Source organism: Thalia democratica, chromosome 4 (assembly GCF_965202585.1).
Source record: "Thalia democratica chromosome 4, ktThaDemo2.hap1.1, whole genome shotgun sequence".
Lineage (NCBI taxonomy): Eukaryota > Metazoa > Chordata > Thaliacea > Salpida > Salpidae > Thalia > Thalia democratica.
This window is the reverse complement of record NC_139168.1, coordinates 60719509-60743233: the sequence shown is the minus strand read 5'-3', so window position 1 is coordinate 60743233 and position 23725 is coordinate 60719509. Positions and strand designations below refer to the sequence as shown.

Below are 23725 nucleotides of genomic sequence, written 5' to 3'. Positions count from 1 at the left end.
TAAACGACTTTAAAATCTATAAAACACTAACAGAAGTCATATTGTAAACTTCCAGAATATACATTCTAAAAGGTATTGTACGAACGTGACTAACTCTTGTTTCATTTTCCGGAGTTCCAAGCAGTAGATAAGTTGCAATCATAACCGTATGTATCATTTTCAATGGACTGTTGTAACTTCGCAGCTCAGAAATGGTACTTTGCTTTAATTCCAATACCTCAATATATATGTTTTTTTCTTGTCAATGTGTAAATTACATTTGGAACTTAAACTATTCATCAAATTGCTCTTACTTTTTATAAAGTGTGTTATTATAAAATATACAAAAGCTGTCAATACAACCTCCATTCGAAGTTTTTCGAGTCTGCGAAGTTTTTCGAGCAGCTTGCAAGCTTCAATGGTTTCGTTTGCAAGCTCGCTCTGGTCGAATCCGAAATTAATTGCAAGCGAAATGGCAGAAACTAGCTTTTTTATTTCTCGGCTGGAAACGGCTTCTTGAAGAGCTTGATTTTTTATATTAGTAAAACCATAGTGAAATCGCAATATATATTAAGTTAGAAATTTATTTTGTTTTGATAATCACTACTAAGGTCAAAAATAATTTCTAGCAAGCTAACGATCAATTTAAAAATACAAAAAGCTAATTTATTAATATCTATTATTTTCGTCAAAATTTGTACAAGTTTAACTTTGATTAAAAATTTGTAAAAAAAATCAATATATAGTTTTCTATAAAAACGAAATTATTAAAAATCTTGAGTACTTTTCAATAAAAACATTACAAAAATTGTTCATTATCCGAGTTGCTTAAAATAAACAATTTTTTATAAATTATTAAACCGGAATTTTTTGAAATTAAAAATTTTTAAACAAAACTCAAGTTTCATTTATTATAGTCATAAAAAAACCATAGCGATAAAATTTTTTTTGAACAGAATGTTCTTGCATATTTTTTAACTACTACAATTTTACTTAAGGATTTTTTGACATATTGGTTTTTACTCTTTTTACCTAAAAGTTATGATAGGTATCTGTAAATAAAAAATTAGTGTTTAAAATAAGCATGAAAATCAGCGCTGTTTATGAATTAGCTTTTAGCAGATAGCTTCTTATAAAGAATTAAGCAATAGATCTCTTAAAATATTAGGTGCAGACCAAATTTTAGAGTAAATGGTTGTTAAAATATAAACAAACAGTACTTAGGTAAACTGTTTAATAAAAATTTTAAACATTTTAAAAACTAATTTAAAAGATACTTTTTAGATAAGATAAGATAAAAAATATATCTACATTGCAAATTCTTTTATTATACATCAAAACTGCATTTAACAATAGATTAATATGCTTTTTGCAAATCAGAAATTATCATAGTTACTGATTATTTTTCCTAAACACTTTTATTCGAAAAAAAAGTTCTACTATATCAATTCGATTAAATCATGCTTATGCGTTTAATTTTTTTTTTCTTTTTTTGTGAGTAAAAATAATTTTTAAATGCAGTTTAGTTTTTCATTTGTCACCCTTAAAATATATGAATTTAATACTAAAGTATGTTTAGTGTTATGTAAAGGTATTTTTGCAAGTTAGATCAATGCCAGCTAGAATTTTAATCGAATAATTATTTATAACAACGAAAATCGAAGGGCTTAATTTTAATTCGATAACTTTTTTTTATAAAATTAAGAAGATTTAACCTAATACCCAGTGTTAGCAAAACAGCAAAGAATTAACTTAAAAAAGTTATAAATTTGTATACAATTGAAGTTTTTTAATTCAGGTTATACAATCATACAGAAATTACTTACAACGCTTACGTTGACCATAAAGAAACCTTTATAAAATTAGTTGTATAAGTTCTGTCACATTCAAACAAACGATTCTTATATACCCAACAATTTCATAAAATATTTTTGCAGCAAAATACTTTGCATTTGTGTTTAATCTTTATGTTTTTTTATGTAAAGATCATACTAAAGATATTAATTAAAATGACAGATTTTCGTAAACTTTGTATTTTTAAAACTATACAAAACAATTTTCTCGGTTTAAAATTATAAATACACTTTTTTGTTTTGAAACCACTTATTTCTAATAAAATGTAGTAAAAAAATAGTCGAAATAGCTTATACATTATATAAAAACTGCTTAATTTTTAGCAAATTTTAAAAAATAAATGTTTTTATTTGATTTAAATACTTTTCTAAAGAAAAACTTATATACTATCTGACATCTTTATTTGAAGTGTTTTATTATGTTTTAATGATTAAATGCAAAGCAGTTTTTTCGAACAAGTATTTTTGAAATATAACTAATGCATCTTTTCAATAAGTTTAAAACTATTCATAAAAAAGTTTATTACAATAGAGCAGGCCTTAAAAATAAACTTTAATAAAATAGTATTTAAATAAAACTTTACAACAAGCTTTCTGTTTTAACCTCGTTTGATACCCACTTTAGTTCTTAGCTAAGTGGAAAGAACATAAGTGAACTTAGCTTAAAGTTTAGTACTAGTGAATAAAAAGTTCACTTGGAAAAAATCCAGACAAATGATTCAGAAACATGCATTGCATTCAGTATGCAAATCATTATACAAGTTAGGGGTTTGTATGCTTGTTCGGCTTTTGGTTTAGTTACCGAAACTTAAAAAAGACTGTTTTGGATTTTTTTGATTAATAACTATAAAACAGTTATCAAGGTGTTTTATAAAATTTAAAAGCTAAGAGATAGTTTCTATATGAATAATTCTAAATTAAAAAATTAATGTTCTATTTAGAAAAAACTTTGTGAGTACAACATTAGTGGAACATTATTACTTTCATGTTTAAAAACTTTTTTATGTTACTACTTAAAACTTAGTTTTAAAAAATTCAATACTTTAAATAAAGTATCATTGTTATATAAAGCTTAATTTTTAGTTTCAATTTAAAATATATACTTTATTATTCTTCTAAAGCACATGTAATTATTTATTTATATTACACATAACTATTATATAATTATTATAAAAAATATATTAGTTAAAATTGTATCATTGTAAAAAACTACGTTAGAGTATTGTAGACTACAGCGGCTATTTTAAAAACATACTTTTAAAAAAGTTTATTAAAAAAAGTATTTTACAACTTGGAAAAACAGTGAAGGTAACAATTTTTTTTCTACCAGTTACAAAATAATAATAAAAACTGTTCTCAAATAAAACAAAATGTGTTCTTTTATAGAGAAAATGGAGAAAATTAGTTTCTAAGTAAGCTAAAACTTGCAATTTTTGATTTTATTACACAAATAATCTGTCCATTTTTATAACTCATTATATCAATAGATTTGTTTTTACAAACTTAAAAGAAATTTTTCTGTAATAAAAAGTTGGAAAAGCACCTAATTTCTAAGTGTATTTATAACATAAATATCTATACTAATAACAAGAAATACTTTCAAAATTCGACATTTACGAGTTCGACCGTTTTACAGTAAGCAAAAAATTAAAAGATCTGTCAAACTGCTTCCTGTGGCTGGTTAAAAAAAACTTGATGAAATATATTTTACTTATTTTTGTGGCGTGCAACAAAGGTAATGCCGAATTTTCTACGGTGCTTACCGACTATTTATAGCAATGTTTTTAATCAAATAGAATCTCTTTAGGGTGTAAAAGACACATTATAAAACTTGAGAAAATGACTTAGTACGTAAAACTTTCTATTTAGGTGTTATAAAACATCATTTTTATCTAAAATTTTTAAGTAAGCTTACTAATTGTAAAAAATACTTTTTTAAAGCTTGAGAAAATAACTCAGTATGTTAAAATTTCTATTTATGTTATTAAAAAAAAGTTATTAAAAAACTATTAGCTACAAAATAAAATACTTCTGCTGAAACTAAGCTACTAACCAAAATGTAAGTAAGTTTGAACCAATATATTAAAAAAGAATGAGCTTAAGTAAAGTCAAAGACTGAAAAAATAATGATAACATAAAGTTGAAAATAATTCGTTCTATCTGCCGCTAGTTTCAGAGAGCTTTTATAATTTTAGTTTAGTACAATAACAAAAAATTTCTATCAAAAAAAAATCTTTTTTTTTAAATACGTTTAAACCAAAGTATTACTAATGACTTGTCAAACTTTGAAAAAAAAATTAGTGTTTAAACTATTGCTGTATGGCAAATTAGAGTTTTAACCTTTTTGTTTTATATTGAAAACGATTATCTCGAGAAAATACTACTTTTCAACTGCTATATTGTTTTATATTAAAACTATAATACTTCTTTCAAGTTCTTTTGAAAACCTCTAGTAAACTATATAAATTTGGAAAAAATAAATGTATATAGATTAAAAAACTTTACTGAGAGCTGTGATAATAAATCAATTAAAAAAAAAAGTATACTAAAGTTGAAGAAATCTACAAAACTAATTTTAATGATACAATATGATTTTATCAAACGTAATAATACTTAAATGTTAAATACAGTTATGAATGTTATCATGTAAAAAATTATTTACAAATGTCAAAATTTCATCATTTAGTTTTAAATTATTAAAGTTAAAGCTTAACTAACTTTTTCTAATGTAAGTAAACAAACTAGTTAATGATATCTCTGCGTAAAATGTTTTTTATTTATATATTTTACAAAGCATACGGGTAGAGTTAGTATAATTTTTTGAAACTATTAAGAAAATATTAAAACTAAAAATTTATAGAGTTTTAGTGTTATTTAGTAGATAATAAACGCTTTTGATATTTAAAGTGAAAACTATAAAACTAACTGGAAGTTATTATAAATTTGACAGCAAGTTTTTATCTCTTTGTAAATAGGTGAGAAATTCAAAGTTTTAGATTACAGGTGTCTTTAGGTATCTGGTATGCTTATCGTTATGTCAATGAAAAGTATATTATTGTCTACCATCGTAGTCTCAAAAAGAAAACTATTCAGATGCAAAACTTTATAATATCTTATTATACAAATTTTTATATTTTAGTTACTAGACTCATAAGTAAAATATATTTTCTCAAATACCATTATAATAACTTTCCTTAAAGTACAAAAGTTATCAAAGCAGTATAGCTTTCTGCGAGTCTATTTTAAAAAGTTACTTTTAGAGTAATTGTTTAAAAGATTTTTTCAAGTTTAATTATCTCATAAAGGATGCTTAAATTTGTTTTTAATAAAATGTAAGAATAATTTTTGAAAATATAAAACTCATTTTAATAAGACTTAAATAAAACTTACTATTAAGGCTAGATATGTCTTGGTGGAATTGAAAGTTTTAGAAATATTATATTTTTTCTAATGTTTCACAATCACAAACATATATTTTTAGAAGAGACATAAACTTAGTGTTGCTATCTTACAATGTTTTATGTAATTTAAGATCAACTGTACCAGTTTTTTTAAGAGTAACATAAAAATATATCTAAAAAAATTTACACTTACTAGTAGCAAAACTAATCTTTTAGTAGACGTTTATCAAAAGTTTATAATTTTTAACTTCGCTTAAAAGTTATTATTGTTTAAGTTTTTATGAGTAAAATACCATGTTTGTATTACGTTTTAGTACATAAACATTCAATTGAAGGCTTAAGTTTTGAACTACTTAATACTATTTACATTTGAAAAATTATGTTTACTTGAAATGTACAAGTTTAAAACATTTAAAACCTACAAAAAAATAGTTAAATTATTTAGCAATTTTAACACAATTTTTATCAAATCGAAGTTTGAATAAAAACTGTATTTCAAATTTATTTTAATCAGCTATTGAAAAGTAGAAATAATTCTAAATTATAATAAACATATGCTAATAAGTTTTTGAACCTAGACTTATTCTAAATAAATAATTTTTTTGCACAAAATTTTAATTTAATTAAAATAACGAATGTTAAACAAAAACGTTATGAAACAATAAATTTTTTTTTATAAACAGGTAAAATACGCGCTTTATTTTGAAATCGTTTTAATAGCTACAATTATTCAAGTTTACATCAGCTAAGTTTGAAAATTAAATTACAAAGAGCTATATATAAATTCATAACATATGAAGAGTTTGTTATATCAATATTTATAGTTAAAACTTATGATTGAAAAAACGTATGTAATATAAAAATATCATCAATCGGTAATATACAACAAACAAAAAGTAATGAAAATTAAAGGCAGCTAACATATCTTATAACATAATTTTAATATATAAATAGATGTTTTTTGAAGTTTAGAAAAATAATCTTAGTCCAAACAAAACAAATAAACAATTTTGAAGTCATCTTATAAAGTCTAATAATAAAAGTACAATACTAAAAGCGAAAAAAAATCCGAGCATGCTTTTAAAACATCTAAAACTAAAATACTACTATGGTTATTTTGCTGGAAAATTTCACTAAAACTAATTCGTATTAACTAAAACTACAGCGTTCGCCTATAAAAACCTTTAGTGCATTTTATAAGATCTGAAGAAATGTTAGTAGCTTCAATTATATCTCTTGTTTCTTTTGACAGTTGTTCAAAACTTTCAACAGTTTCTGTTTTTAATTACTGGTGTTAAAACTAGAAGCTCATTTAGTTACATATATATAAAAACCAATAAAAAATTTGTAGCTAAATAAAACTACAGATAACTTCGGTTTTAGCTTGGCAGCAACTACAATATTAATTAACTTATTGAAATTATAAATCTTCTTTATATATATATATATATATATAGTTTAATATTTAAATTCGAATTTTCAACATAAACTATTTAAAAGCCCTTCAAGTGGAAGGTGTATTAGTTAATTTAAATACATAATTTTCTATATATATATTAAAGAAAAAAATAAATTTGGTAAAAAACCTGTTAGTAAAAAATAAAAAAAAACAGTTAAAGGTTTTGTTGGTTTTGTTTTACTCTAATATTTTAACTTGTAGTTCTTAAGTAGTATTGCCTACACAAGACGCACATATAAGTTAAATTTTAAAAGCATTCTTAAGCATAAACAAAAAGTATTATTTGAGAATCACTTTGAATAATACTTGAAAACAACTTCTCCTTTTCTTATTTTGAGTATACCATTTTCTAGAAAGTATGAAAATAAATTCTAACTAAAGAGTTTTTCAAAATACAATTAATTCTTACTGTATTATATGTGTTCCACTTAAATATGCGTATTAAAATGTATACCAGTTACTTTTTATTTTGTTTTTTAGACAAAAATTAAACATAAAGCTACTGATCTACTTGAAATTTTTTGAAAATATTTTACAGAACGATTTTAATTTAAGATATTAAATTGAAATAAACTATACTGTAAGTCTAAACATAAAAAAGCAGAAGTCTTTTTATTGTTCTTTGATTTAATTATTTAAAACTAAGTTAAGGGCACTTATTTTAAACACTCTTTAGATTTTTATTAATGTGTAAATTGAAACTGTTGAAAAAACTATTACGTGTAAAAACAAGGGTACTGCTTTGTTACAAACTATAAAGCTTATCTTTTTTGTTTTGAAAAATTAATTCCTTAACGAAAACAAAAGCCTATATAGTTTAATCATTATAATAAACTGTAGTTATGTTTATTTTATCATGAAAAAGTATTAGTAACAAGAACATTAAAAACTTAAAAAACTATTTCATTCCTATTTTTATTGTTATTATTTATAATACAAAAGAGAAAGTAACGGTAATTTTTTTAAGTACCTTCGTAGGTATATCATATCCTTAAATTAACATATACATACTATTTTAGACTTATTGCTCACAATAATAATAAAAGTATTCTACCGCAAAGTAATAAATTTAATAAAACAATTTTTACTTAAAAGTTTTTGGGTAACGTTTAAGTAAATTTTTTTAATATTTTATAAAACAAGCTCATTGTACAAGTTTTCTTACGGACGCCATGCCTAGTCTTTTAAATATTTAAGGGTTTTTTATTTGTTATAAAACTAATTTAAACTTAAAAGTGTATAAATAATAGAAATTATGTTTTTATATTAAAAGTACTTTTATTATTTGTGAACAAAGGTTAGATTAGGCACAGAAAGTAAAATTACAATATATGTAATTTTTTTTAATCGATTGAAATTTGCTCTTAGTTATAAGTATAAGTGCAATTAAAATTTTTAAAACCTATTTGTAAAATGTACTTCGAGATTATATAGTAATATAAAGTCTGAATGATTTTCAAAAAAAAAATTTATCATTAAAACCATTTTTACAAAAACGAATTAATTAATTACTACCTATATTAAACTAATCCAAACCTACATAAGGAACACAATTGACACCAATTTTTATAACTTAAGTTGATTTTAATAAAAATATGTTTAACCTAATAAAATTATATTAGTATATATGTTTCAAATAACACAACTTTTTGTAAAATATTTTTTCAAGCTACAGAAAACTTTCATGTCAACTCTTAACATAGGCTGCAGTAGTTGTAATAGTAAGTTTTGAACTTTTTATTTAGTTAGTTAAATACTTTAAAAACGCTAAAAAATATTAAAAATATAATTTTTTCTGATTTTATAATTTATAATAACTGAATTTTTTTCTGATTTGATTTAAGTTTATTGATAAAAGTTTAAATAGAATTTAAACATACAATAAATAAGACAATTAGAAATAATAAAAATATTTGTACTTTTATTAATTATTATTCATTATTATTACTAATCTTTAAGCTCTAAAATTCCAGGTCAGTGTTGAATAATAATATAATTGTTTATAGCTTACGTAACGTTTTACTTTTAACTAAATTAATCTGAGTCGAAATGAACAAAGATACTTCTTTTTACTATAAATTATTACATAAACACCAGAAAAATAAGAGTCAAAAATAACTTTTTCGTTTTAACTTTGTACAGCAAAAAACGATAAATTTTCCATTTACGGGTATCAACCACATGTTACAGTATACAACTGTTGTATAGTTTGATTTTATTAGGCGAGTATATAGCAAGCAGATAATTAATATTTATAGTAGAGAATTGTTACTTATATATTCATAAATAATTTTGTTACATTTACGCATGTAATCAAAGTTATTATGTAAGTTTGGAAACTAAATGAAGGTAGTTTGCTAGTAAATGGGAGATAAAAGTATAGGAGAGCAATTATTTTTTAATTTCTGCCAAGTAGGCTAGAACTAAATTAGTTTTGGAAACCCTGGTCTAAAGTCATACTCATCGATCATAAATTACTTTTACAATTTAGAATTTAATTTCAAATTATAATCAATATTAGATATTTTTACCTTCAATGGTTTCTAAAGCAATTAAAATGTTATTTTCTTATAATAAAAATAAAATAAAAACTATAAAATTTTTATCTTTAATATTTTTTCCAGATATTGCGCTAAAAGTGTAACTCAGTAGTTAATTTAATATACAACTTAAGTCATAAAATATGATAAAAATTGATTTTTCAACATCCTTTAAGTTAAGGTTGGGCAAATTTTCGAGTCGGCGGGGTCAAGTTTTGTAAATACTCATTAAGAACCAGACTTTTAGAAAAATTATATTAGGGCAACATAACTTTATTAATATTCTATTTGAATACGATTTTTTAAATAAGCACTGACGAGGTCATTGACCAAAACTGAGTTTGTGTAATTAAGTCTTAAAAGAATAAAATATACTATTTCCTTCTAGTATTTGAGATCTTTTTATTTTTTTTCTAAAAATAAAAGCATATAATATAAATTTGAATAATTAGTAATTGATTCCTTAATAACTTTTTTCTAAGAATATTTCTAATAAACTTTACCTCTATAAAATAAATAAACTTAATTTAAATCTAAAAATCTAAAAATACTAAAAAAAAATTTATCACTACAAAAGAAATACTTCGAATTTATTTTAGCTCTTTGGTTTAAGTCTATAAAAAAGTTTGCTGTGAAAGATCGAAATCATAAGGAACGTTTAAAAATTCCCTGAAAATTTTTATACGTAGAGTAATAGCACTGCTTTAAAAGTCAAAAGATGGAAGTAATTTGTCAATAATAAAATATCGGTAGATGTAACATAAAACTCTGAAATGTACGTAGTTGTAAATTCCACGTTCAATGATCTCAACCGCAAATATAAACTGGTATAAAAATATATTTTACTTTTTAAACAACCCAAAAAAAACAGAAAAAACATACCGTTTAATTCTTCAACTTTAGATTTTTCTTCAGTCTGAAAAATAAATGAACTTTTGTTTTTACTTCAAAACAAATCAAAATTTAAAGTAATCACAAGATTTGATATTTAGACTCAAAATAATAAAATTTAATATTCATTAACAAACATCCTTAATGAAAAAGAGTATAAACATACTTTAACACCCTCATGACTTTAACTGTTTATTGCTTATTCATCATTGAATTATTTTATATTATAACTTTTTATTCTAGTAAAACAATGAACAAAATAATAAACTAAAATCTCAAATTAAACGTCTTTTTATCACAAAAGCCAAAAGCCAACCAAGTCCATAATTGATTCAAAAGTGTTTTAAAGTTGTAATGTTAAAACTAATATTTGGTATTTGTAATTGTATTAGTAATTAGTATTTACTTTTTTAGTTTTTAATCATTATTATTAGTTTCGGTGCGCAGCCATTGAATATCTTAAATTATACAGAACTGAGTACTTTGGGTTCATTTTTAACTTTGAAACAATGTTAAACAGTCATATCGATAATTCCATAAAACAAAAAGATTTTTTTGTAAAAGTTTTTGTATCAATTCAGACAAACCTGACTTTAATTGTGACAGAGTGAAAATTAAACGGATGATTGCTATATATTCAGGTTATTCTTATGTTTATTTTTAATTTTGTAATAAAAATTACATAAGACTTAAAAATAAACAAATCAAATGTAAAATTTTGAACAAGTTTAATAATCGGCAAAAATCAAAGGCTTAGTTATCTAAATATATTATAATTTGCTAAAAGCAGATTAAGTTTTTAATTGACAACATTAAAGTTTAATAAACTTATCTTATAATAATTTGTTGCACATAAAACACTATTTTATAAAACTTATTTTTATATTTTCCAAGGGTTATTTGGCAAACTAAATTTTGTTCTAAGAGCCTGTAAGTTCTTAAATAAACTAAAAATTAAAAAAAAAATTTGAAAGCCATGGAAAAAGAATTGTTAATTAAGCAACTATTTAAATTAGTGAGCGAAACTAAAATATACAAATAAAATTATTATCTGAAGGTAAAAGTAAGTAACTTAGTAACAGTTCAGTAAATCATAATTTTCAAAAAGAAAAGAACTATAAGTAAAGACCTTAGGGCTCTATTTTTTTTTTCTTTTATGCATACTTACAGTTTAAAAAGTTTAATATAACCTGTTTACTTTAAGAGTATAAATTTTATAACTTAAGATAGAGAATTCTAAAAAATATGCTAAAAATTTGATATCTATTTTATAATTTTAATTTAACTTCAAATCACATTAGAGTTTGTTTGTAAATGTAATTTGGTTTAAACTTCAGTTTAATAATATTTAAATTAAAAACAATAAATTTGTAAACTTTTGATAAAATAAATACGGGAATTTAAAAACTTTTAATGGTTACTTACAGTGACAATAACAACTTTGACAATTTTGTATTGAAGTTTGTTTGAATATCTTATTTTAAAACATTTTTTAGGTTATCAGCACAACCTAACGGTTGGTATAATAAGGTGAATTTTAGTTAGAAAACTAACTAAAAGGTAAAATAGTTATTTGAAACATTGACTTAAAAAAAATACTATAAATATTCAAATTGAATGTTATTAAAGTGAGTGTATGACAAACTTCAAATTGTGTAATAATTTGTATAAAAAACTTTATCATGTGTTCATCGACATTGGTCATTTATAAACTAAATGCATTTTTGTATTAGCTACTTTAGGGTTTAATTAGTCATAAAACTAACCAATTACTATAACTTAAATGTCACTAAAAGTTTAAAGAAAAATATAACAATATTTTTAAAACCTTACATAACTTTGAAACGTATTTACAGCATTAAACTAAAACATTAAATATGTTACTAATATCGATATATGCAAAACCTTCTAAAATATTTTAATTTTTAATTTTTAATGTTAACAAACCTGAAGATTGTCATTTGTACATTCATTTGTTTCCTTCCTATTTGTTGAACTGTCAATCAAACCTGCTAACAATTGCTGATTCATTTCTATGAACTGATTGTTCTATACATTGCAACGATAGCGTTTTTAAACATTTTATTTTCTTAAACACTTTTGTTTGTTGAAATAATTATTTTTCAAAAAACTAAATAGTTTTTTTGCAGACTTACACTTAGAATTTTCAGCATTTTTGAGCTTTCAAAATATAAACTCAATCTGTTTAATAAATAAAAATTAAAAGTACTTACCAGTTTCAATGTTCGTTCTTCTTTGGTATGAAGATGACTAAAAAAATAAAATGTAAAAATTCTAACTAACTTAAAAATTACAAAGCTCTTCTTTGGTATGAAGATGACTAAAAAAATAAAGTATAAAAATTCTAATTAACTTAAAAATTACAAAGCTCTGTTGAGCCTGGTTGTCATAATGAAAAGTAACTAGAATTTAAGAAAATCTAACGGCTTTGTTTGCTTCAATTTTTTACAGTTATATTTCTGTTCATTTATTCTCAAAAAATTAATCGTAGAAGAAAAAAGTGCCGCTGGTTTTAAAATAATTTTAGTTATAATGACCAATGACCATGCTTTCAAAACACAATGACAACTATGTTAATAAGTATTACAAAAGTAGTAAATCAATTTCTAACTTTAATTTTATTTTTTAACTCTAGAAATAAAAAGTATAAACAATAAATTTTAAATATACTTTCTTATATTATTCTTCAAAACTCAGGTTTGCAACCAAAAAAAAATTTTACATTAAGTTTTCAGTTGATGTTTATAAATTGATCAAATTGATTACAACGTTTTTAATCGCAATTTTTCTAGTACAAGAGATAATTAGCGAGTTTAACTTACGCATATTTTATTATAGTTTTGTAAGCAACAATTTAGTGCGATTGAAAACAAACCATGTTTGGATCACACAGTAGCACTTCAATTTCGCTGAGGAAAACTTCAGCATCTTTAATTGGACGGCTTTCGACAAATTTAGACCATGTGTCTTCATCGAAATTATCTCCGTGTACTATTTCGAATAAGCATCTAACAAAAAAAATAGATTGATTTTTTAACATCACACAGGTTTATAAATATAAATAAATTATAAATAAATGTTTTTATCAAAAGCTTTTTCTTTTGTTTGGACCTCTTATGCTAGCACTAAGTATGCTAAACTTGTTTTAGTATTATTTTTATTGTTTTTACAAGTTGTGAAGCATCTTTGAAAAAGTTTGTTAGCAAGAAACTTATTAATTTTTCAAATCAACCTTACGTTTTCTGTATAGATAGGCAACAATCAAAAAAAAATTTCTTGTAAAACAAATTTCTCAACTTTTGGCTAAATATTTGCTTCCTCTTTTGGAGGTTAGAAAAAATTCTCTCTTGCACCAAATAGTGGTGATAATTTGCTGTGTAACACAAAGAAATGATGACAAATAATTATACGTGTATTTCCGCATACAAAGAAGGTTTAAGCCAGAAATCTAACTTGTTTTTGCCACATTTTGTTAATGCAAGTTCAGTTAGTTGTTCAAGTTATTGAGCAAAAATATTTCTGCTTTTTTGTATCAAAAATATTCTTTTTTGTTAAAATGTTTTATCACTAGAACTAACAGTTTAACTCTGTAAAAAGTGAAATTTTAATTAAAAAAAACTTTAGTTTGTTTTTAATTAAAAATATCATGTAAAACAACTAGATCTTTCAGTTAGCAAAGGTTAAAAAAGTAACTAAAAATGTCTTGCCGACTTTTACCATCCTCTCCGCAGCTTTTGCTGCATTAAAACGACCTATTATGACGTCATTAATGCAACAAAACTGCGGTTATGATGGGCCGGTAACAAACTTCAAGGAATGTTGTTTTATTTTCGAGTAAAACCGTTTTATTCGTACATAGTATTTTTTTTAAATTCTTTTTTGATGAGTTTGTTTGACATTCAAACTTCAGAAAACTTACTCAAGATTATTGGAAAACTTAACCTGAAAAAGTTTATTTAGTCTGTGTTAAAAGGTAAAATACAGAAGTAAAACTACTTCATCACAAACAAAGTTGGTAAAGAAAAAGTTTTTAATTGAACTTCTTATTAAAAAAACAGAACAAAATCAATAAGAAAAAACACCAACTAGTTATAAATAGTAATGAAGTGAAAAACTGAGTCAACTAAGGTTCATATCTTGAAGTTTTAAATTAAATTAAAACGTTTTAGCTTTTAATAAGAAAAACAATTTGCATAAATCTTTATAAAAATGAAAAGTTTATAATTTTAATTCAATAACTAACTGTTTTTGAAACTTTTTAAGTTAATTAACTTCGATGTCGTTTTTACATATTATTAAAAAATTGAAGTTTGTGAGGTTATAATTTTTACCAAAAAAAAACGTTAAAAAAAAAATAATTTTAAAATATTAAAAACTATTTTAACAGAATTTGACGACTTTTCAAATTGAAAAGGCTCTAAAACGTTTATGGAAACTAGTTGTCTAGTGCTTAAATTTAAAAGTTAGTTAACTAGTAATGATTATAAATTATTAAATTTTCTATTCAATTTATTTTTTGTCTTACTTTTTCATATAAAAAAGAATTAAAGTAATGAAAAACATTAGGCTACTTACTGGTTTTGTAGCTAAAAATCTTTAAAGCTTTTTTTATGATTTTTTTTTTAAACTTTCAAACAAGATCTCTATATATCTATGACCTATAGAGTACATGCAACTAATAAAAATCCAAAAAGGTTTTTGCTACTCATTTTCAGGTTTATTACAAGACAAAACATTAACACAAGCGGTTTTCACCACATTTTTTCAGTATTATTTTTTGTGATTATCACATAACTTGTTTGACAAAAAAAAATAATAAGTTGTATAGCTTATAAAGCTACGTAAATTGGTCCTGTAAGTATTTAGAAAAACAGCTTTTAAACTGCGTAAATACTTTTAGTAGCCTGGGGTATCCAGTAAAGATTATAAAGTCTGAAAATATTGAAATGAAAAGCAATAATAAAACAACAAATTAAGCCCTAAGAAATGTCCAGCATGTTTAAAATTACCATATAATATTACTAACAGCTATATCTTGCAAAATAACTTAATGGAGAAATTTAAAAATTGTTATCATACTGTATAACTCAGAGTCGTTTTTAAACGAATAGATTATTTACAGTGAACAACAAAGAACGAATTTTCATTCATTATAGAAACAACATTGTGTACAATTTTGTGTGTGCATATAAAAGTGGAAAAGATATTAAATATGTTACTAAACAGAATCAATCAACATTTACTTAAAAAATACTAAATAAGAATGGATTTGCAAATAAGACATCAAAGATAGTAATTTTAACAGTAATCATCGTAGTACATCTTCAATAGAAAAATATTTGATTGACAATCCTAAATGTTTTAAAAATTATGATTTGAATTGATTTTCCATAGTATAAAATGACAACATTTATTACCTTAATAAAATATTAGAAGCAGTTCATATCTTAAGATATTAACCCGACCTGTCTATACAGCAGTTTCTATAATCTTTTTTTGTTCAACTTTAAATCTATGTTTAGTTGCTTTTGTGCCGTAATAACTTTTAACTATAATTACTTTGACAGCGGTATTATTATTATTTTTATTATTATTAATTGTTTAAGGTTTTAAAATAAAGGGCATAAGGGGAGGTCAAACATTTTTTTTACTAAAAACAAGATTGGATCTTATATGAAAGCTTGAAGTACAAACTACAAGCCAGTTTTTATAGAATTAAAATATATTTTTTTGAAGTTTTGAGATATTGTTATTTTTATAAAAAGTTTCCGATACAAACATACAGACCGCAAATTTTTTGGGGTCAATTTTCTCGGAAATTTTTAAAATCACTAAAAATCTATCTTCTCCTTCATATTTTGAGATAGAGACCTCAAACTTTCAGGAAACGTTCTTTTTATAGTTTAAAATACTTTGAATGTTGAAACTTTTAAAATATTAAAAAATAAAAGTTTTTGATAAAAAAAACAAAAAAGTAGGTGGTTTTATTTATCAAAATTTAAAAAAATCCTGCATTTAATCTTTTTAAAATTTAGTAATACACTTTCTGCAAAAATTTGAAGAAGATTGCTTAAAAAATGAAATAGAATGAAGGAGATAGATTTTACTGAAATGGTCTTTTTTTGCATTTTTAGTTTGCGCCTTCCATTAGGAACCTATTGAGGTCACCGACTTTGATTGCTTATATCTCAAAAATTACTTTGAATTTTTTCAAGCGGTTAAAAATTTCTGATAGCTCAGATAAAACTCTATAAAATAAGATCAACTTGTAAAAATCAAGGTGGACCTCCCCCTCCTCTATGCCATTATGTCCATTTTAAGTCAGTTAAGTTTTTTGTTTACCTTTTTGCATAATTTGTTTGTTTACACTTGTTTCCATAAATTTTATATTTATAGTTTGTAATGTTTTTTTTTATAATAAATTTCCACGTAAATAACTCTAAATAGTTATAGTGAAGAGATTTTTTGTTATTGTATTGCCTCGAAATAAATTCAAAAGTAGTACCAAAATTGTATTTCTTTAAAAATTATTTTTCAATATTATGGCGACTTTACGCAGAAAGCTTTATAAATACACATATAGTCACCTCTCGCAAATCTAAACACTTAATTGGTTAAGCATCTCGTTTATTTACGCATTCTAGAATTCTAAAAAAGTACAAAAACAAATAGTTTTAATTTTTTGGAAACAATAATTGAAAAGAACATTTTAAGGTAATTTAAAGTAAATATTTGGATAAATGTAGGAGGAGATAGATTTTTTATTAAATGAGATTTTCGTGTTTTTAGTTTGTGCCTTCCATAATGAACTTGTTGAATTCTATGGCTTTCAGGGTTCGTGCGCGAAATTCCTTTTCATTTAGCCTGACAGAGACCAATTTAGCCTGACATTTTTTCAAAGTAGAGAAAATCACCTTCAGAAGGCATTTTGGGTATCGGGGGGTCTCAATTAGCAAATTAACACAATAAAAGTATTCACAAAACTACTTTTAAAGAAAATAAAATTATAAATGAATTATTTTTCAACATCTATCAATCGCTTACCCAGCAACTTGAATATTTTTAACTGGTCATTGTAATTTCTGCTTCAATGAATTCATACCTTTATTAAATTTTGGGGCTTAGTTACATCCACCTATTATCACCCATATACAGGGTTCGTGTCAATTAGTACTTGAATTCGTCAATTATAAGTTACATAACTGGACCAGAAGCTTTTATTAAAACAGAAATGTGAATAAGTCTGTAAAAGAAAAACAAAATATAATTAAACACATCTCTCAAAAACTTTATGTTATCATTAAAGCATCTTAATTTTTAATATAACTAATTAAGCTAATCATGATATTACAAAAGTTATTTCAAAGAATCCTTTTAAACGAATACATAAAGATAAGTACTAAACACATGATCTGGACTCTAAAACTTATCTTTTCATTAACAACATAATTTTGAAAACAATAAGTTTATCACATACCTGTTTTTAAAATACATGCTTATATCACTTAATTTGAACCTTTTAAATAAAAATACTAAATTTTAAAATAAGCTTCATTTTGCTAAGTAAAATTATCTAAGCGTTATAATAAACTGAAACATTTAAAAAGAGTAAAATAAGGTTACTATCAACTCATTAACTTGCAAAATATGATTCTACTACTTATGAAACTTATATCTTTAAGCTAAGTTTTAGTCTTGTGAATATCTCTAATAACTTTGAATGAACAGAAAATAAAATATATGAACAAACTACTAAGAGTATTAATCTAAAAAGTATTTGGTATAAAGCCTTTATATTAGAAATTAAAACAGTTAAACAACTAAGCTCTAAAAAACAAAGCTCATGTAAACAAATTCAGACACACAGTTTAGTTGTTGAACTAAACTGTAATGTTTAAACTGTACTTTTTTATGAATTTTTATAATTATGACGTATATAATCTACTAAAAACAAAATAATGAAGATTCTTAAAATTATTTTAGAGATTCAACAAAAGGTTTTAAGCAATTATTTTTACAAATACTGACTGATTTTGTCTTTAATAACTAAATATTTATTTAGAAATAAATTCACATCTCAATTTATTCTTAATTAAAAAAATTTTATGCATTTGAACTGACAAAAACTGAGATTCTCAAATTTTTAAACATAAAAACTGATTTAGCCTGACGTTTTTCAACTTTTTTCAAAAAAACTGATTTAGCCTGATTTAGCCTGACTTAGCCTGACGCGCAAGAACCCTGGGCTTTGCTTTTTATATTACAGGTGTCTTAGTCGCCCTTTATATACAAATCAAACAAAAAATGTTCAATTCCTCACTTAACTTATTGCATAAAGTTTTATTTCAACTCAATAAACCATTTAATTTTAGTAATTTGCTCCTTACCTCCTTAAAATTTAACTTCTCTAACATGGTATTAGAGAAAGATTCTATTTTAAGGTATAAAAAATATAATTTGTCAACACATATACAATTTTTATTCAAGGTTTTTCACAATTTCAACTTGAATGAAAACTATTTTTGTAAATAACAAAAGTGATTAAGTACAAAACTTTATCCAATCAAATGAATTATAAGAAAACAGTAAGTATACTTGCTACCTCTTGTTTAGTTACGCACTTTTAGTGTAAACACAATGTGCGTAGATTTGCAATAGATGACTAAACTTAAAATTTTATATAAACAAATCTTCAAACAGTTAACTAAAAAGGTTAATTCATATAGTTATAAAATATTTGGATACTTGTAATAAACTTAGAAAAATCAAAAAAAAAAACATGAAAAAAACTTAAAAGTTTACAGTTGGCCATTATCTTAAAAAACAGCTAATAGTTAAATAAAATATTTAAAAGTAGAGAAAACGATAAAGTTTAGAAAGTACGAGATTGTAAAACACGATAAAACAAACTAAACAAAACTATATTGAAAATTTCATATATCAAAAAATAAAGTAAATTCAATCATTGTTTACTTAGTTATTCGTGATGTTTTTTGTTAATTTTAAAAGTAAGGTCATTGTGTCTTTTAAACATGTGCTGAAAGTTTCTTTGTTTCTTATAACAACATGTTTCTAAGTGCTCATGACGCTTTCAAATTTTTATTACGAAATAGTAACTTTTGAAAACTACATTTTTATATCTAAAAATTTAAAGCTTTAACTAGGCAATTAAAAACCTATATAATTTCAGTAAATAAGTTAAGTAACCAAGTGGAAAATAACGTAACTTAACTTTTGAAATGTTTTAATGCAAATTACACTACCTAAAATTATATTAAACATACTAGTTTTCAAAATATTTACGACTAAAAGTTTGAAAACTGTATTTTTACTTATCCTATCAAAGATTTGAAACTTTTTTTAATAGATTTTTTCAGCGAGCTCGCTCGAAAAACTATTTATTAATAAAATGTAGACAACATTTATACCTCAACTTTCTAATACAAAAAATTAAAATTACTTGCTTATACAATTCAAACTACATTTTATAACAATGAATAGTTTTCGTTTTCTAATTAAAATCAAATAATTAAAGCTCGATTAAAACACATATCCAAACGACTTTTTCAATTAATCAAAATGTAAGTCTTAAAAACAATATTTTTGCTTTAACAACTATGTTTATATTTATTTTTAATATTTATCATTTCTATTCATATCTCGATTTTATAAAAATATAAGGTTAAACTGGAAACAAAATTTTTTATAAGAACTATTTTTTAAACTATTAGATATTTATATTATGATTAAATATATATAAATGTCTCGTATGAATTCTTCTATACATATCATCTATTACATCTAAAGACATAAATAAACTTTGTCGCGTAAACAGCCACCAAAATTACAAAAATTACTAAAAGCATGTTTTTATTTATATTCAAATGTTCTAAATTTTGGTTCTAATAACTATTTTACTGAGAAAAAGTTCAATATTTATAGTTTGTAAATAAAATAGGTTAAACTTGTTAAGTATAAAAAAGTCATCAAAATGTCAAAAGAAAATAAAAGCTTTATAAAAAAAAATTTTAATAAGAGTTTTAGGACTGTAGTAAACCAGTTCATAACAAGATGGTCGAAATAAATATTAAAACATAGATGGTAAAACTGTCTCATAAAACTACTGTATGTTAGAGCTAAGCTTTGTTATGATTATAATTTTTTTACAACTATAATAAGTTTTTAAACTCAGAGAGTTTGTTCTATAACTATTACGTAATCTCATTTAAGATATTTAAACTTGATGATGTAAAAAAATAAACAATATTTTAGAAAAATTTAGAACTCTTGTGAAATTTTTGTTTATTTTAAAGTTCTTTTAACAATATTTATTATAAAAATTACTTATTTGTGGCTTTAAAAAAATTTTGCAGTTAAAAGTTTGTTAAAAAAGTGTACAGCTGGAACTTACTTTTTATAACACACATGGTTATTTTTTTTTTATAAAGTTTGTTACTTATTAATTTTTATCGAAAAAAATAGCTTTAAAAAGATTACAACTGTTTAAGTTTTTCATTATTTTCTCTATTTACTATTGAGTATTGCTATACCTGGCATTCGTTATATTTATTGCTCCATCTTTTATTTCATCTAACAACTTAAATTCCCATTCAATATCCTCCATTAAGTTTTGTCTTCTTTCCATTTCCTGAACAAAAAATTTAAGAAAACTAAAATTGAACAATTATAAATAAATACAAAAATAACCCAAAATTCCACAAACTAACAACTTATGTTTAGTAAAGTTAAACTAAAATTATCCATAGTAAAGAATAAAATACTAAACTTGTTTTAATCAGCTTTGTATAATATATATTCCCACATATAAATAACTATTTTGCAATTTATAGGGCTATAAAAATTATTGACTAGAAATAACCTTAGAAAAATAAGAACTTGATCGCAAAAAATATTAATTAAAAATATGTTTTTTTAATTGCTAAAAAATATGAAAACGGATATATTACTCTGTTCATTCATACTTTAGTGATCTTCTAAAATTGTTTCTTATAAGTTTAGTATTAACTTCCGATTAATTGAAAATATGTTTAGTAAACAGATACTTATTTTGATGAATGAAAATTTTTATTTATTTACAGCTTACTTTAGTTATTTTCACAAAAGTTTTTAAATTTATAATATATTTTTGTGACAGATAATATTATTTTAAAACATAAAGAAATATAGTTTGAATTTAATTAAAGCATTCACCAAAATCAATTTGTATAGTTTAGCACATAGCTTGAAAAATCTTACAGCTAGAATAAAAATAATTCAAAAAAAAGATGAAATTATAACTATAAAGTAGCAACCATATCAATAAGTTTGTATTAAATAAAGTAGAATATAAATAACTTAAATAGAATAAAATGTTTAACAGGGTTACCAAAGGTTATTTGAAATTTTTTTTTAGTTTTCTTAATTTCTTCCAGGTTTTTGAAAGTCAGAGTTTTTTATGTCCATTTCTAGTATAAAATAAACTTTAAGGTGAAAAAAGTTTTTCAATAGTATAAAAATTTTGAAAATGTATTGTAATCCTTAATTAAAAGTATTTTTTAATGACCAAAATTCAAAATTATACAAACACCACTTGTTGAATACAAGAAATTTTTCGTATCTAATAAAAATTTCATTATTTTAACTACAGTTATTTTTTTAATTCAAGTTTTTTTTGTCTAAATTGTAAAATTCAAATTTTTTTATGGATTCCAGATTTTTTTTTGCAATTCTGGTGAAAGGAAAATCTAATTTATCAGGTGACTTCAAACTTAAATTTCACATTATATCTATATAATTATAATCAAATATAAAACAAAATAGTAAACAAAACATGTAAAATATATTTTACCTGTAAAACAAGCTTGAGACTTTCAGGACTTGTACATAACTTATTTCCACATACTTCTAAAACAGATGCTGACATCTTTAATTATTATTTTTTAACTTTGTATTTGTTAAGCAATGTTAAGTTTATAAACCAGGATAATAATTTAAGAAATATAATTGATCAACCTTTGTTAAAATCAGTAATAAAAGTATCAAAGTTTTAAAGTAAGCTTTATATATTTTTATAAACTTTAAAAAATAAAACAAGTAACTATATACTGTCTATTTTTAAAGTTTATTCTGCAAACAGTGTTCCGCTCAAAGATCTTGTCAGTGCTTGTATAATCAAAAATTCTTGAATATATTTCAGTTTTGTAAGCACTGGTGAGCTATTTTTACGAAAGATTGTTTGCAGAATAAACTTTTCTTAAAATAAATAGTACAATTGTTCTCCTTTTAAAAGTAGAGATCTCTAACTATTTCTTCCACAATCAAGCATATAATATAAACAGTTATATAAAATTCTACACTTTATCTGCATAAAAAAACAGTGCAAATAAAATATTACTAAGTTACTGTTAGTTTTATATATAAAAAATAATATAAAATATTAGACATAAGAATTAGATAATTAAAGTATTTAAAATCTTACACTTTAAAAACATCTTAGACTCAAGATATAAGACAAAAATAAAATATTAGACTGCTCAGTTAATATATAAATATGTAAACACTAATATGCATTACTACAACCGAATTATAGTCAATAGCATCCTTTTTTTAGATTTGACTATAGGCTGACTTATAATTAATAGAGAATACAATTTACATAACGTTAAATACAAATTAAGAAGTTAAGACTTCAAAACAAAACTTGTTAAAAACATATTTGCTAAAAAATAAGTTTTATTAAATATCATAAAAGTTACAAAATAAGCTAAAAAGCTTTAGAACTCAAACAAATAGATTACAGTAAGGCTAGTTATAGTTTTGGTAAGACTTTGTAATTATTATCTGAGTACAGAAGAACTTTAAATCTATTTATTGGTTAAAATACATAGAATACCATTCTTATAAATATAAAATATATTTATTAAATTAAGCTTCATAATAAATAAAAAAAGTCTTTTCTTTAAGAAAAATCCTGTAATCATTGCTTGTTTAAATTTGTGTAAGCCGTAAAAATTTACATAAGTATGATAAAATATTGCAAATAAAATCAATTTGTCAACAAAAGTAAAAACTATTGAATATATTACCTAACATTTAAACTGAATTATCTACGCAGGCTTAATTGAGGTTATAAACTAGGTTTACAAAGTTGCATTAAAGGTAAAAATTAAAACAACATAAGTACTGACTAGCTACGATTCCAAAAAATTTGATATGACTGTGAAAAATGAAATTCAAATAAACTTCAAAACCTTGTTAAGTATAAAGAACAATTTTTAATAATTTGTAGAAAATAGAGTTAAATTCAGGTTATTAACAATATCAAGCAAGCAAAACAAAAACAGACATTAATGCAAAAGGTTTGCAAAAAAAATTTTTGACGATAATTTTACTTAAGTGATAATTTTTTATCAGATTAAACTGAAATATAAATACCTGTTGTAAACTAAGATATCCATCATTTACAGTATTGAAGATGTCAATTAATTGATTTTCATTCAGTTTTTTATCATTACTTTCATCATGCAACTTGAATAAGCTGCAATAGAACTCATCTTCATCTGGGTCCATACTTTATATCAT

General features: G+C 23.1%; 1 protein-coding gene across 3 annotated transcripts in view; it reads right to left on the bottom strand.

Moving 5' to 3' along the window:
* LOC145834498 (uncharacterized) overlaps positions 1–23725 on the bottom strand; it is a 36241-nt gene extending 12516 nt beyond the window's left edge. For 2 of the 3 annotated variants that reach the window (XM_082941940.1, XM_082941942.1), the window contains exons 1-10: positions 23579–23725; positions 21993–22067; positions 20695–20792; positions 13020–13152; positions 12358–12394; positions 12071–12135; positions 10115–10148; positions 6416–6508; positions 343–503; positions 95–217 (exon numbers count right to left, since the gene is read on the bottom strand). In XM_082941940.1, the coding sequence (XP_082798066.1) occupies positions 95–217; positions 343–503; positions 6416–6508; positions 10115–10148; positions 12071–12135; positions 12358–12394; positions 13020–13152; positions 20695–20792; positions 21993–22067; positions 23579–23713 (954 nt within the window). In that variant the 5' untranslated portion in view covers positions 23714–23725. The remainder of the gene's footprint in view (positions 1–94; positions 218–342; positions 504–6415; positions 6509–10114; positions 10149–12070; positions 12136–12357; positions 12395–13019; positions 13153–20694; positions 20793–21992; positions 22068–23578) is intronic. The other variant, XM_082941941.1, reaches the window with a different exon arrangement.